This window comes from Stegodyphus dumicola, chromosome 6 (genome assembly GCF_044657685.1).
Source record: "Stegodyphus dumicola isolate Sdum_Otavi_A_Nest chromosome 6, ASM4465768v1".
NCBI lineage: Eukaryota > Metazoa > Arthropoda > Arachnida > Araneae > Eresidae > Stegodyphus > Stegodyphus dumicola.
Window position 1 is genome coordinate 223,120,821 of NC_140773.1, and position 16,528 is coordinate 223,137,348.

The 16,528-nt window shown below is 35.6% G+C and overlaps 1 protein-coding gene across 3 annotated transcripts in view; it reads right to left on the reverse strand.

The window, feature by feature from the left end:
- Positions 1-550: 550 nt before the first annotated feature.
- Positions 551-16,528, reverse strand: part of LOC118186438 (nuclear receptor-interacting protein 3-like) — a 71,127-nt gene continuing 55,149 nt past the window's right edge. For 2 of the 3 annotated variants that reach the window (XM_085819587.1, XM_085819589.1), the window contains exon 7: positions 3,033-3,374. In XM_085819587.1, coding sequence (XP_085675713.1) covers positions 3,216-3,374 — 159 coding nt within the window. In that variant the 3' untranslated portion in view covers positions 3,033-3,215. Of the gene's footprint in view, positions 685-3,032; positions 3,375-16,528 lie in introns of those variants that run through there. The other variant, XM_085819588.1, reaches the window with a different exon arrangement.

Genomic DNA, 16,528 nt, shown 5'->3' on the forward strand with positions numbered 1-16,528 from the left:
GTACCGAATCGTATCGTATCCTATCGAAGTCGTAGGCCAGAGCTGAGAGAGACGGGGAGCAAAATCCTACTGTAGTGGAAAGGAATCAGAGAGTAGATTTAGATTCCATTTTAGAATTTTCCCAAAATGAGATTGTGGCAGAAGATAGAATAAATCTCGCTTCTCAAAACTTTACCTTTTTGAAAATAAATAGAATTTTAGAGGTTGTTTCCATGTTTTTAGAAGGTATTTCTGTGTGCACAGATTTGAAGCTTAAAAAGACGAAAAAACATAATGTGCATCGTCTTTTTGTCACAATAGATGAATCTTGGGTGTATTTCAATGACTGCTATAAAAAGAGCTCCATTTATTACTATTAAAGATAAGAAAAAAATCTATGTGGTTCGAAGAATCTAAAGAAAGTTTTTACCAGTGATTTATGATCGCTGCTGGTTTTTCATACAACAGAAAATTAAAAATAAAGTGACTGGAGAAAAATTTTAAGATATTACCAGGAACATATTTTATACCCGACTTTCAAAATTGTTTTTGAAAGTAAATAACGTTTGGATAATCCGAGTTCAGAAAACAAAACATTTATTTTACATATTTTTAAAGAAAGAACGTTCTGAAACAACATGTTTCATCCACACAGTCAACCGACGCTCTCTTCGAAACATTACGCCATCTGATTTGGCACACATCCTAAAGAACAAATCTAAGAATTACAGAAGAGTTGTTGCCACACAAGAAAAGAAATATAGTTAGAAACTTCACACAATAATAAAACAAAAACACACTTTTGAAAAATAAACAATAATAACAAAAATAGTAATAATAACATTTCAAAATAAACAATATTGTCTTCATTATGCAACAATTGTCTTGGAAATTACGCTGTAGAAAGATAGTGAAGAATAAGGGTTATCAAGCAGAGCATTTTAAACACAAAAATTGTACGTAAAATATTACTGTAAATAGAATGAAAATTGTCTAAAAAATGTGCGAACAGCCTGTTATAGCTTTTGAATGCTTTTTTGGTTTTCGTTTTGCTTAACTACCTTCTCCTCTTATCAGGTTCAATGTTTCTTCTAACCTTCTTCGGAAACATACAATGACCTGACTAGAACAGAGAGCTTACTAAAGCTATGTTCACTAATTGTAGTAAGTAGACAGGATACAGACGAAGGGTATACAAAACCCTTTATTTTTTTTTCTTTATATACAATGACTTCCGTACTTCGGAATACAATGACCCTCCACTCGGGGTCTAACTTAAAAGATATCAAAATAAAACTAAACTCTAATTTAACTTTAGAATAAGATTGGCCTTATAATAACAGGAAGCGTATGTAGCACAGAGACTGTGAACACTACAATACGTTTAATTTATCAAGAGGATTAAAACCTCTAGCCTGGAAGGCAAAGTAGCAACTGCGTAACTTCTAAGGTAAGCGGCCTGCTTCGAACTCACGGCTTCCTCTCTCCTGCTTGGCAAAAAGGCCACACTTAAATACTTGGCGTTCGCCAGACAACTTTGCATAAACTCCTTCACGCTTATAATTCTGGCCGGAAGTAGAAAATAAGAAGTGATAGTAAAGATTTAAAATAAAATAAACGTTAGTAAAACTTAAGATCCTTACACTCTTTTCTTACTTAGCACTTTCATACCGGACATTTCTTGTGAAAGCGTTAGCAGGCATTCTAAAATTGTTATGTAACACTGATATTCTAAATCATAATCTTTCGATATTTATATTTTTCTGTTTAGCATTCGTCAGAAGAATTACATTGTTTTATTTTTGCGCTGCAAACATAGCTTTGCTACATAGATAAAGTAAGTATCAATGATAGAGTTACATATCTTGTCATCAATGACCAAAAAATTAAAGTATGACTGCCTGAAATTGATCTGCTATACTGTAAAACAATGATTCGCAGATTATTTTTTTACCTACTTTAAAATTTCTTTCGCTTAAGAGAAACTCAATTTCCGCTTTATAATTAGAGAATGTTTTTAAACTTTTCTTGGCAAAATGAATTTGACAACACTTTCCTGCCCAATAATAAAAAAAAATCATTACTATGGATGAAAACACACTATTCATGCGATAAATATTTATTACCATCAAACCATAAAATTCAATTCAACAGCAATATTACAAAATAATTTTAAAATCAGCCTATCTTTAGAATTTCCGACACAGTCCCGCGAGCTGGAGCAAATTTTTTTTTGTACAGTGTTGCCATCCCTCGCTTTGAATTCGTTGAGTTTGTTAATCAAAAGTTCGTTAAAGGGTTACAAAGTATGAAATCGATAATAAAACAAATTCCAGCTTAGGGCTTCCAGATGCCCATTTTCGGTGGAGAATTATGTTATTCAAAAATTCGATGGCTCTAGGTACCGTTGTTTTATCACAATGCCAGAAACATATATATATATTTACGCAGATTCTTCATTTTTTAACTTCTTTAAATATAACACAGGGCTCTAATATTTGGTGACAACAATTTGAAAAGTGAAACGGACATTTAAAGTTTTCGATGCAACATGCCAAAACGAAATTAATAGCCCTTCTGGGTTAACGCCCATTGAGCTAATAGAAAGTTTATAAATCAGATGAAACGTTATCCTGCGAAAGCTTCGATTAGAAATTCTCGTACAACCAGGCAATAGTCGCACGGAATGACCATTTCTGCTACTTAAGACGTTAGACAAAACAGCGTGTTACCAGATCTAAAGCATTCGATTTCATGCGCTTCATATTGTAAACAGGGGAATGCATCAATCACTCCTTGCGCCTCATCCAGGAGATGACACAACGTCTGTTACAGTAGATGCGAAATTTAACTTGGCAGAATGAACTTTCTAGTTTTTTTTTTTTTTTAAATTAATTCTACTTTTTTTTTTGGTAGTTTTTGTCTTTAATTTCATTAATTTTTATTTATTTTATTTTCCTCGAACGTTCACGCCTTTCTGAGGGAAGCGCAGATTGGGAACCGCTGCTTATAGACATTCAAAATAACATTAAATTAAATAATGAGAGCGCATGAAAAAAAGATAAAGTTTTTATTTATACATAATGAATGTGAAACAAAAGCATATTTTGAAGTGAGTCATCTTGGTAACACCTGGCTCGAACTGCTCGTCAGAGGCTCGAGGTTCGATTTCTGCATCCTTCACCCTTTCTCGACACTTTTCCTGTTCACTTGTTTTCACTTCTCTATTACGTTGCTCATTCCGATTCTGAGACTCCTACTAAGGACATGGGAGTACTGTTTCTTGTGATGTTTCTTCTAGTGAACGTCATAATTTCGCGTGTATTCAGAAATGGAACTCTTTCACCCCTGCTTCCGCCGACCAACAGCGATGCATCTTCGAAGTTCACGATGCTCTGCGAGAGAAAAGAAGTATATATATGTCATAATAAAAGCACAAGGAAATGACGGAACACTGTAGATGCGTGATTAGACCCATATGGAAGAAGAATTTTGATTGCGTAGAAGAACTTGGCAGTCAAGGCAGTTTTAATTCCATTTTTATTTCCAATTGATATTTGTACAGTATACAATCACTTGGCACTCTAATCGTGCCTTTCCACACAAGATTTACATTTTTATATATTGTTAAGATAGAAAGCAAGCCAGCGAAATTACATCTTAGCAGAGTAAAGAGCAAAGCTGAAGTGCGTAGTTATGAAGGATGGAAGCACGCGAAGAGGAAAGTTTTTGTTTGTTATTTGGTGATTGGTCAAGAGGCCTGCATTAGCGGTTACGTAAGATCGCATGATTAATTTGAATGACGCAATGCAGAGAAGTTATTACGATTTTAGAATAGAGAGGAAGAATTAATGTTTTATAGTTTAATCTATAATTTTGATTCATATATTTTTATCTTACATATATATATAAAATCTGAAAGTTTTCAAATTTTACATTATGCCCAAAAGAGCCTTTTTTTTTTTTTTTTTTTTTTAATGTTTTGTGTGTTACCTTTATTTATCAAATATCGTGTTCTTCGCACTTAAACCATAAAATTCAATTCAACAGCAATATCATAAAATAATTTAAAAAGAGCATATCTCTATAATTTCCGATACTCGCTTCGGCAGTACATATACTTCGGCAGTAAAATTGGAACGATACAGAGTCTCGTGCGCTGGAGATTTTTTTTTTTTTTTTTTTCGTACAGTGTCGCCATGGCTCGCTTTGAAATCGTTTAGTTTCTTAATCAAAAATTCGTTGAAGTGTTACAAAATATGAAATCGATAATAAAACAAATTTCAGATTCAAATTAGGGCTTCCATATGCCCATATTTTAGGGAAGATTACTTCATACGAATTTTGATAACTCTAGGTACCGTTGTTTTATCACAATGCGAGAAACATACCTTATATTCATTCAGATTCCTCATTATTTATTTAAACATAATACAGGGCGATAATATTCCGTAGCAACAATTTGAAAAGTAATTCGCGGTTTATAGTTTTTAACGCAAAATGCCAGAACGAAATTAATAGTCCTTCAGGAAAAATTGTCCCTTTGGTCTAGAAAGGACAGTTCTATCTGTTATTCTACTGGACCGATTGTCGAAATTTAACTTGCCTGTTTTCCATCTTTCAAAGTTATCAGATTTACATATAGCATTATTCTAACGTAGGTATTTTAACACAAAAATCGGACTTTTTCTGAAATAATATACCAATTGTTTTTCCATATTTCGATTGTAAGCCTCCAATTATACTAAATTTTGTAATTTTTAGTCAGAAATTTAGGGAAAAATATAAAAAATTTACTTTGCCGCATTTTTTGCAAGAATAATTCTGTTGACGAACATCTTAATTTATGGCAACCTGCTTTCTTTTCCTTTTCACTGTGCATGAACGGGGGAGGGGAAGGCTCATCGTTTATTCTTTGAAATAATTTTAACAAAACGCGTAAATCACATTTAGCTTTATTATCGCTTATAACAAATATGCCTAACTTCAAAAACGTTCCAAAATAAATAATAATACACTTAAATACACGCATATCTTGGGAAATTTTGAATTAAAAAAATTTAATTTTTTGCAGGTATGTTTAGAAATGCATCTACTTTAAGAGGATGGTAAACATTTCATAGATTATAATTCAAAATATTTTTCGATAAATTTATAAAAACTATTGAAAAATACAAATTTTAAACATAAATAATAAAAAATGGGCGAATTTTATTTGAAATGAACCTAAATTTCGAAAAGTGAAAGGAAGAATCAAATAAGTTTAATAAAAAAGAGATATTAATAAATATATACCAAATTCATAATGAATGTGAAACATGGAAGACATGGAATTATGGAATTAACATGGAAGAACTAAAATTTTGAGAGCTCATTTTTTTAAAAACTACTCGCACGAATTTTACAAAACTTAGCACTTTGTCATAGTTTGAGTCGGAGAATCGAAGTAAGGAAAAAAATCGGTGTTTCAGAAAAAGTCCGATTTTGTGTCAAAATATTTATGTTAGAAAAATGGTGTATATAAATCTAATATACATCCTAAGTCGCGCTTTCGAGACATGGAAAACGCAATTTAAATTTAAACAATAGGTCCAGCAGAATGGAAGATATACGACTGTCCTTTTCTTTTTCTTCCCCCTTTTTTTTTTCCTTATTGTTGCAAGGTGTACATTTTATCTTTCGAAGGAAGCATTTGGTTGCATTATAACGAAAATATTCCAATATGTCAAAAAATATACCTATAAGCGCTAAATAGTCACGAATTGCATTTGTTAGCTCTGCATTTATTAACGGTAGCTAACGATTTGTTCTCACGGAAGAGACTCTAGTTGTTTGTTTTGTTAACTCTTATTTTAACAATTTATAAGTCACAAAAAATCGATCTTCCTTGACGAAGTTTGGTCCGTTTCCGCTTGTTTATTTATCACCCGGGAAACGGTCAATGATAAAATATTGAATAAAAGCTCTCCCTTCTTTTCAACCTGTCATTTTCGATAAATTAGAGAACATGTAGAACAAACAGAACTGATGGAAATGGTAGAAAATAGGCCATCGTCGTTTTTTCAAGAATTTTAGAACTCGCAAATGTTTTGCCTAATACATATATTTGTTCCTTAACAATGGTTATTTTTATTTCTGTTAAAAATAAACATGAGAAAATAAGGAGCTTATTAATTTACAGTGCTATAAATCTTATTCAAAAATTTGAAGATACAAATTTTATTAACTTTTATACGTACTCGTCAAAAAATAAACAAGCTCAGGTACGAGTTTTTGCACTATGAATCATCGCATTGTTTGAAATATGTGAACAGATTTTTTTAACAGCTGAAAATTAAAGAAAAAAAGAACCCATTGACGACCGATGACATCTGCATGCAATCCCTGATTAAGATAGTTTCTAGTAATTTCTCTCCAAGGGAACAAACTTTCCCAGAATCGAAATCCCATCGTGTGTTAAGCTTCAGTAAGAAATAAAGGTGGAGGGTTGTGTTGGATGGGATCATAAAAGAATCTTTTATAGTGTAACAATAATTTATTAACAGGTTTAAGTTACACACGGACATCACATATAATTTTAAGAATATTACAGAGCAAGAGTCTGATACAACCTGAGTCTCATACAACCTAACAGGTTCACCACTTGGCCTTTACTGAAGTCTTTCTCTGGCTACTCACCAGAGGCAAAGAATCTTTGCCAGAGGGCACCCTCGTTGATAGAGTGAGTCTACTAATAAGTTTATATTAAAAGATTGATTGCAAGAAGTTTTTATTATTTACATACAAACATATGTATTTTTACTTCTTTGTACCAAGTAAAGGAAGTATTGTAATCGCAAAAAATTCGGATATCATATAGATGACTTCACAGGACTAGAACCACCGTTTCTACGGTCTGTTCAGGCTTAACAGGGACTGTACGGGTACTCTGAAGTACGGCATTTTCTTTAGCCCTGACTGTGAAGTCTGTCTCCGGCTGTGTGATCGCTGCATGTAACTATAGTTAAAGGTTTTCCTTGGGGATTTCGATTTCCAGGGATTGCCGACAAAGTGAAATTTGTAGACGGAATTAATGTAATATCTATTTGTGCAACTCCCTTTTTTATTGCAGTCGACAGATTAAAGTGTAAGATGAAAAATAATGTAAATCAAAGTTATAATTTAAACTAGCGGTAACCTCTTAATTCCCCCTCCTTATTCTAAAAATTGTAATAAAAGCTTTTCTGGACTGCGTCATTTCCAGATCAATCCATCTTGCATGGCTTGCGTAGCGCTGATGACGTAGTTAACTTTAAGAACTGAAACTTTTCTAATCTAAACCAAAGCCTTCTCTTGGTGAGCCTCCGTATTGGATAACTGCGCACTTTTTAGCTTCAGCTCTCCTGAGTCAAGATGCTACTTCGCTCTGTTCGCTTGGTCTTGCTAATCGTTGACATCGTTAATCAAACATCGGTAAAGTTTTAGAAAATTTGAAACAGACAATAAAATAAATTCAAAATTCGGGCGCATGTTGGTTGGAGGACTACGTTATTCAAATTCGACGGCTCTAGGTATTGCTTTTACACAATCCTAGAAACATTCATGAATTCATGCAGATTCTTCATTATTTTTCTTTAAATATAACACAGGTCGGTAATATTTGGTGGTGTAGTAGCCGAAACTGCTACGCAAACCCTGGGTTGTGACACAGGGTTGAAATGAACTTGAAACTCAAGTTTTAATAATAACATGAAGTTTAATAAGATGAAAACTTTAATAGTTGCATATCTTGACAGTATGGGACTTGGATACATTTAATGCCGTAATTTCAGAATTTTGTTACAGGAAAAACGCTCTAACGCCTTTATACACGAGGAATGATCGTTCTTAGCAAGCCAACATGCCCATAGCCCTAAACAGGAAAGTTGTTCTCTGCCAATGCTAATGATTTAAAAATTTCGGAGTTCCTATGGTTCAAAACCATCTACCTCCACATCAGAATTATTAAAAGCGAGCAGAAATAGGAAAAATTTGGCATAAGTGATTTACTTGATGCACACTAGAGGGAGCCACAGGCTCGAGAAAGTTTAGGGATAGAGATGAGAAAATAAAAACTTAAGTTTCATAATTTTTTTATAAGTTTTTAGGATTTTAAATTTTTTTTTGTGTTTCATATTTTATACTTTTTTTGGTTTTTTATAATTTTTTATACACGGTACAAACACTAAAGCAAAAAGTGGATAGGAGAGATTTTACGATTAATAGGCTCATTGGCATGTGGCTTGTGTTGGGGAGTGCAAATAATTATTGAGATCGCGATGAAAATATTCTTAGGCAGATTTGAAATCTGCGGGAGATGTGATTCTTAAGTAAACAGATTGATAACTTTGCTTGGAGATCTTGATAGTAGTAGCAGAGGATGAAATAAGCAATTATATGGCAGCTCGCTGAAGAGACGTCCTTCCTTCATGGCGCGGGAGCTGGAACTGATGTTGAGAGTCTTGTCTTGTCTTGTCTTTTGAATGATTAGGAGGCAATTAGCAGCCTCTGCTGCTTTAACCACCGCTTTTGAAAAAATGCCTTTAGGCGTTGGTATATATGATTGCAAAAATGGGCGTGTAACGCCGCGCCTACTAGGCGAAGCTGAAGCAAATACAAAGGCATGTAGAGTGAGAAAGCATCTGGGAGCTGTTCGAGCTGTGACAAAAGATATAACTAGCTGAAAAGTATGCTTAATAAAGCATTTGAAAAAATAAACATTAAGTAATTTAAATTAAGTATGCTTTTGAAACAGGTTCAGAATGAAATGGATCGTAATTATACTGGTGGGAGTGGCTCAAATGAGGAATAAGTCAACAGTAACATATTTCTGGTGAATTTCAAGAGTTCTCGTACGAGAAATGTTAAAGTCATATAAATTAACAGTATTCACAAACAGTTCACACTGTACAAAGTTCTGGAATAAACACACTTTTTAAGAAACACTTATAATTTTAAAAGACACAATATTTCAGCATAAGTCACAGTTTAGAAGGCGGGATGGTGAAACACACATAATTAATTCAGTTTGTGTGTCCCTAACAAAGTCTTTTTATAGGAACACTAATAAAATATAAAATTCTTGAAAATAATGATATAAAGTAATAATCCACTGAGCTTTTATGTCCTAAATAAGTTGAAAAAAAAACACAAAAGTCTCTAGTGGGGAAATATTTACAGTATGTACAGCTATTTACAAGTTTCACCACCTTGGATTATGAAAAATGCTCCTAGGACGCTTAGCAGCATTTTCAAGTGTTGGATCATAATTGATTAGTTCCTTAATATGATCATATTGAGATTGTTCAATTTTACTATAAAAGTTGTGGCAGGTTGAAATAATTTGGTCAGCAATTGGTCTGATTTTTAATTCTTTGTGTATTTGCAAATTTCGAACAAACCAAGGAGAATTAACTATTTCTCTTAGAATCTTGTTTTGAAAGACTTGTAACTTGTGTCTGTACGTTTTGAACACTGTAGCCCATATGGGAATTGCATAAAGTAGTGTCGGTCTAATCAGCATCATGTAAACTCTTTTCTTTAATTGAATGTTTAATTTTGAGTCTCTTTTGATGAGGGGGTACAGAGCCATTTTTGCGGCTGTAGCTTTCCGTAAGGCATATGCAGTCTGTTCCTTGAAGAAGAGTTGTGAATCGAAAATGACACCTAGGTATTTAGTACTATTGACGACGGGGAGTGGCTGATCTTCTATCTTTATATTTACGTTTACTGGAGTAAATTTTCTATACCTTCTAAAGAGCAGAATTTGACATTTAGTCAGATTGACTTTAAGTTTCCAAGATTTGAGGTAATGTGCGATGATGTTAACTGCTTCTTCTAATTTGTCTACTGCAAACTGTGGTTTTAAAGATTTTGTAAAAATAGCGGTGTCATCTGCATATTTCACAAGTTTTGAATTTAGTGGGATTGGCATATCATTAGTAAAGATATTAAAGAGAATTGGCCCCAAAACACTTCCCTGGGCGACGCCGCTTTTGATTCTTTTTCTCGAGGATAAAGTATTATTGATTTTGACATGAAAATTGCGATTTTTTAGATAACTTTGCATTAGTTTGATAAAATTTATAGGCAGATGAGCAAGGTATAGCTTAAAGAGGAGTCCCTCATGCCACACCTTGTCAAATGCCTTTTCTAAATCTAGGAAACAGCTTGCAATAGTATTCTTTTTGGAAAAGGAATCGGCAATAAATTCAGTAACATTGAGAAGTTGATGTACTGTGCTATGCTGTGGGCGAAAACCAAACTGTTCATTTTGAATTATCCCTCTATCTTCCAAGTGTCTGGTCAGCCGTTTCTGTAGAACTCGCTCAAAAACTTTGCTAAGACTTGGAAGCAGGCTAATTGGGCGATAAGAGTTAACATTTTTTGGATCTTTGCCAGGTTTAACAAAAGTAATGATATGTGCCATTTTCCACTGCTGCGGAAAATAGTTAAGCCTTATGCAGGCATTAATTATGTTGGTAATTAGGACAATATATCCCTTGGGGAGAATTTTGAGCACTTTATTTGTTATCCCGTCATAGCCGGGGGCCTTTCTATTTTTCAGATTTTTTATGATGTGTTGAATTTCAATGGGCGAGGTGTAACCAATATGCTGTCCATCTGTTCTATCAGGTAGGTGAATAATGAAATTAAAAACTTCCTCTTCTGTATCTTCATCTTGTGAGTTATTTGTCGTGAAGGTTTTTTCAAGATGTGTTGCAAGAACTTCTGCCATATCTTTTTCAGAATATGCGATTCCAGTATCGGTGTGCAACGGTCCAATGTTGTCGCTATGAGTTTTTCTGAGCGCTTTCCCAATACGCCACACTGTATCAGGGTTGAAGTCCATTGAGTCTAATAAATTATTCCAACTATCAGATCCGTATTCACTTAGAAGATTTTTAATATTCCTATTTTTTCTGTTAAGAATTCTTTTGATATTAGGATCAGCAGTACGGCGCCAAATTTTAGCGGTGCGATTTTTGTCCTTAATTTTGTCAATAATGTTATCTGGAAGTTTTTCTTTTTTATGTTCTTCATATTTAGTAGATTTGTCAAGAGCACTTTTTATACAATTATTGACCTTAGTGATTTGATACTCAATGTCAGTAATATCGGCTAAAGCAGGATGCACTGGTAGTTTTTCCAGAGAATGAATGAATTTATCCCAGTTTGTGATTTTTCTAAGTGGAATATTTTTTTCAAAGCCGTAATAAGTAAATCTGACAGGGAGATGATCGGAAGTTAGCTGGTGTGAAACTTGTAGGAAGGGAATTTGTGCAATATTTTTTGTGATAACAATATCAAGAACTTCAGCGCTGCCAGTATGGCTGTATCTGGTGGGATCCGTTGGTCCAAAGATACTTAAATCATTTGTAAGGGCATAATTATGAAGGAAGTTCCCGTTTGCATTTGCACGTCGAGAGTTCCAGAAGTGATGCTTCGCGTTTAAGTCTCCGGCTAGTATTGTGGGAAGCATAATGCCGCTAAAGATGCTCATGTCACTGTTGCTGATATTATGTCCCGGGGGATTATAAGCAGAAATAATAACAATAGGTTCATTAGTGCGAGAGTGAGCTATGATGGCAGTAGTTTCAATATTACTAGAACTTGGGAGATTAAAGTAGTTGGCCTGCAAGTGTCTTCTGATGAGAATCAGGGTGCCACCGCCCCTGTTATTTTCTCTGTCTTTTCTAAAGGTTCTATAACTTTGGATGTTAAATTTATCACTAGCTCGAAGATGTGTCTCGTTAATTAAGAAAATATCAATGTCATGGCAATTAAGAAAGTTTATGATCTCAGTGTTCTTGCCGCGAACTCCGTTGGCATTAAAGAAGGCGAAATTTAAACTACTGGAGGCAGTAAGTTGGATGCTTGCATAGTTATTTACAATATTAACATTCAAAATTTAAATTTGCTAAAAGTTCAAAAGCTTCCCACCCTATTTGGAGCTTTTCCATTATTGACTTGGCTTTAAAAAAGCGTTCAAATAGCGCTTTGCCTTGAGTAAATAGATTTTTGATCCATTTCAGGAAATCCGGGGCGGAGCCTAATTGTTCTCTTTCGTGAGCTTCATTCTGGTTGGCTGATGAGGGACTGGCTTCATTAACATTTTCGTTAGTGTTTCTCCTACTCGGTAATGGGGGGAAGTTCTCTAAGTTGTTTTCTGGAGGATTTGTTCTTGTCTTCAGGCATCTCTTTGATTTTCTTTTTCAGCAATCTTACGTTTAATATTGTCAGGGTGCATTTCGCAACCCCTGTAGGAACTGACGTGGGGTCCCCCACAAAGGCAACACTTTCCTGGAAGATTTCTATCTTTTGTACAACTAGTGGTGATATGGTTTAATCCGCACTTTAAGCATCTTGGTTTATGTTTGCAGTGGGAGCGACTATGTCCATATCTCTGACAGTTATGGCACTGTTTGTGTCCTGGGGTTGGTTGGAAAGAGGTAATTTTGACCGCAAGGTCCAAGATATGTGTTACCTGAAATATCTTTTTTCCTTCAACAGTCCGTGGGACTTCTACAAGGAAAGTTGGCAATTTGACAATTTCATTGTCAATCTTTTTGGTTATCTGTCTAACCGTTTTAACTGGAATTTTTAATTGTTGGAGTTCTTCTAATATTTCTTCAGGTTTAGTATACACTGAAAGCTTATTTATTACTACTCTAATGGGCTTATCCCTTGGTAGGAGAAAAGTGTGATAAGGTATTTCCTTATTATCCAAAAATTTTGTGACTGAGCGATAGTCATCGTCAGATTTGACTTTTATGTGGATGTCTCCACCTTTTTGTACGCACTCCATAGCTGTGGTAAATTTTTTAATTTCATCTCTAAGGGGCTTCCAAGACGTAACATCAGATATTATAATCGGCGGTACACGGTTTGCAGTTTTTCTAGGGGCTATGAATTCGCCTTCTTCTGATTGATCCATATCCTGAGGGTTTGTGTTGGGCGTTTGATTGACTTCCATGCTGTCATCTATTCTAAGGGTAGAATATCTATTTTTTATTGTTGTAACAGATGAGTTACTGCTATCACTTAAAGTACGCTTGTGCGTTTTTTGGGTTTAATCCAAGTTTCGCCCTGCTTAAGAGAGTTATTGTCTTGCACATTGGCATTATTCATGTTTTGTTGGGTAAGAATCTGACCAATTCCTACAATCTCATCAATTTCCTTTGAAGATTTAACATTTTTTAATTGCCGTTTACTGAAGAGTTTGGCTACCATAACCTGAAATAATTTTTCAACTTCTGGATCAACTATTTTTTGACCACTATCAATAAGATTTTTTTGGATTTGCAAATAGGTAGATATAGCATCTAATTCCTCTTCTGAACCACTTTCAATAAGATTTTCGATAACATTTTTATCATTAATTATGTTTAAAGTCTGAATGTACTCTAAATTTGGATTCATTGCAACAGTCCAAAAAGCCTACCGTCCCCAACGGAAAGGCAAGTCCATCACGAAAACACTTGCAAAAATCAAAAACCAAACTCGAAAATTACTTACGCGCACGATCGATCAGGAACACTTCACCAAGCGACCAGCTCACAGTAACTGAAAAAAGATGTTGAGAGGGCGTGTCTTGCCCTTTTGGATGGAGGGTAGATGCCGAACTCTCGGCCAATCACGGCTCTCGGTCTCTTCTGTGAGCTGCGAATAGCAGGATCGTATGCTGGAATCCGCTGAAGTGCTCGGTTATCAATCTGTTCAATTTTGAGGAATAAATTTTGACTAAGCTTTTTAATATGGTAATCTACAGGTTTAATATTTAGGTCCGAATGAATCATATCTGTACGGACGTACCAGGCTGCATTCAGGGCCATACGTAGGGTCTTACTTTGAAAAGATTGAAGTTTTTTGACATGAGTTTTTGCAGCAGTACCCCAGATTGTACATGCATACATGAAGACAGGTCTTATAATTGATGTATAGAGAAGAATTTTGTTTTTAATTGACAGTTGGCTCTTTCGAGCTAAAAATGGGTAAAGTTGGGCTCTAGCACCTTTCGCTTTATTGAGAACACTTTCAATGTGAAGGCGCCAGGTTAATTTTGAATCAAGTACAACTCCTAGGTACTTGTAAGAGTTTGACCAGGGAACATAATCGTCGAAAAACTTTAAATTAATGGAAGGGTACGGGAGGGGGCTACGTTTGAATATCATAGCAGCACATTTAGCAACATTAATTTTGATTTTCCAAGTGATGAGCCAGTGCTCAAGGCTAGAGAGATAACTCTGAATGGTTTGGACCAAGTTTTCAAGGCGTTTGTGTTGAGCTAGGATGGCCGTATCATCTGCATAAAGTGCAAGAGTGATACTAGGTGATTTTGGTATGTCATTTATAAAAATGTTGAACAAAATTGGGCCTAAAAGTGACCCTTGGGGGACGCCGCTGAGTATGGGACGGGGTGTCGAAATGATAGAATTAACTCGTATAGAGAAAGATCTATTAGTGAGGTACGAATTAATTATATGAATTAAATGGGCCGAAACGTCAAGTCGTATGAGCTTGATAATAATTCCTATATGCCAAGTCCTATCAAATGCTTTGGCTATGTCAAGAAAGAAAGCGCCAGTAAGCATTTTGTTACGAAACCCTTCGTGAATGAACTCCACTGTCCTCAGCAGCTGGTGCGTGGTGCAGTGTTTTGCTCGAAATCCAAATTGTTCATCAATCAGAACGTTGTGATTTCGGAGAAAATCATTCAGGCGTTTAAGTAACACAAACTCGTATATCTTAGATAACGAGGATAGGAGGCTGATAGGTCTATAATTTTGAGGGTTAGAAAGGCTTTGGCCTGGTTTTGGAATAGGCACAATAAGTGCTTGTTTCCAGCTTTGAGGAAAATAGCAATGTTGTATCATAAAATTTATAAGCATTACTAAGAAAAATAGATAGTTGGTGGGTAAATTTTTAATCATACGATTAGAAATAGCGTCCATACCAGGGGCTTTTTTGGGTTTGAGCTTGGTAATGTATTCACTTACCTCGCTCATGGATGTATAGTGTATTTCTCTCGCGAAAGGCGAGGAGAGGAAACGTTCAACATCTTGTGGGAAAGAATTTGCGCTGTTCGCAAAAATTCCTTCATTATGTGGTGTAAATTGAGTTTGGAGAGAATCTGCAATTAATTCGGATTTCTCAGCGTCTGTGTGAGCCACCGCTGCGTCCGTAGCTAAGGACGGAATGTTAGATTTGTGTTTGCGTAGGCGAGCTGATGCGCGCCAAAGACTGTTATCATTGGTCGTTAAGGACTGGATGTAATTCGTGTATTGTGATTGGAAGAACTGGTCACATGATGCCTTGATCTCATTTTGGAGAGTACGGAGTTGAATTTTTAAGCCAGGATTTCTATTTCTTTGCCAAAGTCTCCGTACTTTATCACGCATGAAGTCCAACACCAAGTTGAAGAATTTCTCTCCTCAGATACACACTCTGAGGAACCCATCACCACAACCATGACTGAGATTTCTGCAATTGTCAAAAATCTCACCCCTGCAAAAGCACCCGGCCTTGATAGGATTTCTAATCGCATGATTAAAAATTTGCCTATTAAATTCATATTTTACCTAGCAGTTTTGATTAACTCAATGCTAAGGTTAAAATATTATCCTACTAGCTGGAAGAATGCTTTAGTCATTCCTATTCTAAAACCTGGCATGGACCCTAAGGTCCCTCAAAATTATAGACCGATCAGCCTTCTGTTTTCACTTAGTAAAATCTACGAAGCTATACTGCTTAGATACCTGAATGATTTCTGCCGAAGCCGAAATATCATTATTCCTCAACAATTCGGCTTTCGCGCAAAACACTCAACTCAGACCCAGCTACTGAGGGTAGTAGAAATCATTCACACAGGATCTTGCAGTGGAAAGCCTACAACTATAGTCTATTTAGACGTAGCAAAGGCTTTCGACAGATGTTGGCATATCGGAATTTTATTCAAGCTCATGCGACTTGAAATTTCGGCTAATTTTGTGCACATCATGCACTCTTACCTCAATAATCGCACCTTTTCTGTTAAAGTCAAATATTCTGTCTCTTCTCCTCGCCCTATCCTGGCGGGGGTGCCTCAGGGAGGAATTCTTAGCGCTACGCTCTTCAACTTGTATGTAAATGACATACCACAATCACCAAGTGTCGATCTAGCCCTTTACGCAGACGACACAGCCATCATTTCTCAGCACCCAACACTTAACGCCACTCTTAATCACCTCCAACTTTATTTAACAGACTTGGAGTCCTGGCTCATTACCTGGAAAATCAAAATTAACGTCGCAAAAAGTGCCGCCACCGTTTTCTTTTCCAGAAAGAGGAATGTCCATAGTCAACTCCAACCACTCAGGTTATTTGATGAGGAGATACCCTGGGTGGAATCCTATAAATATCTCGGAGTTTATCTGGATGCGAAGCTACTCTGGAGTACTCATATCAACTATACAATAGCCAAAGCACGAACTGTCAGAACTCAACTAATGTCACTTATCAACCGTACCAGCAACCTCTCCCTCAGCAACAA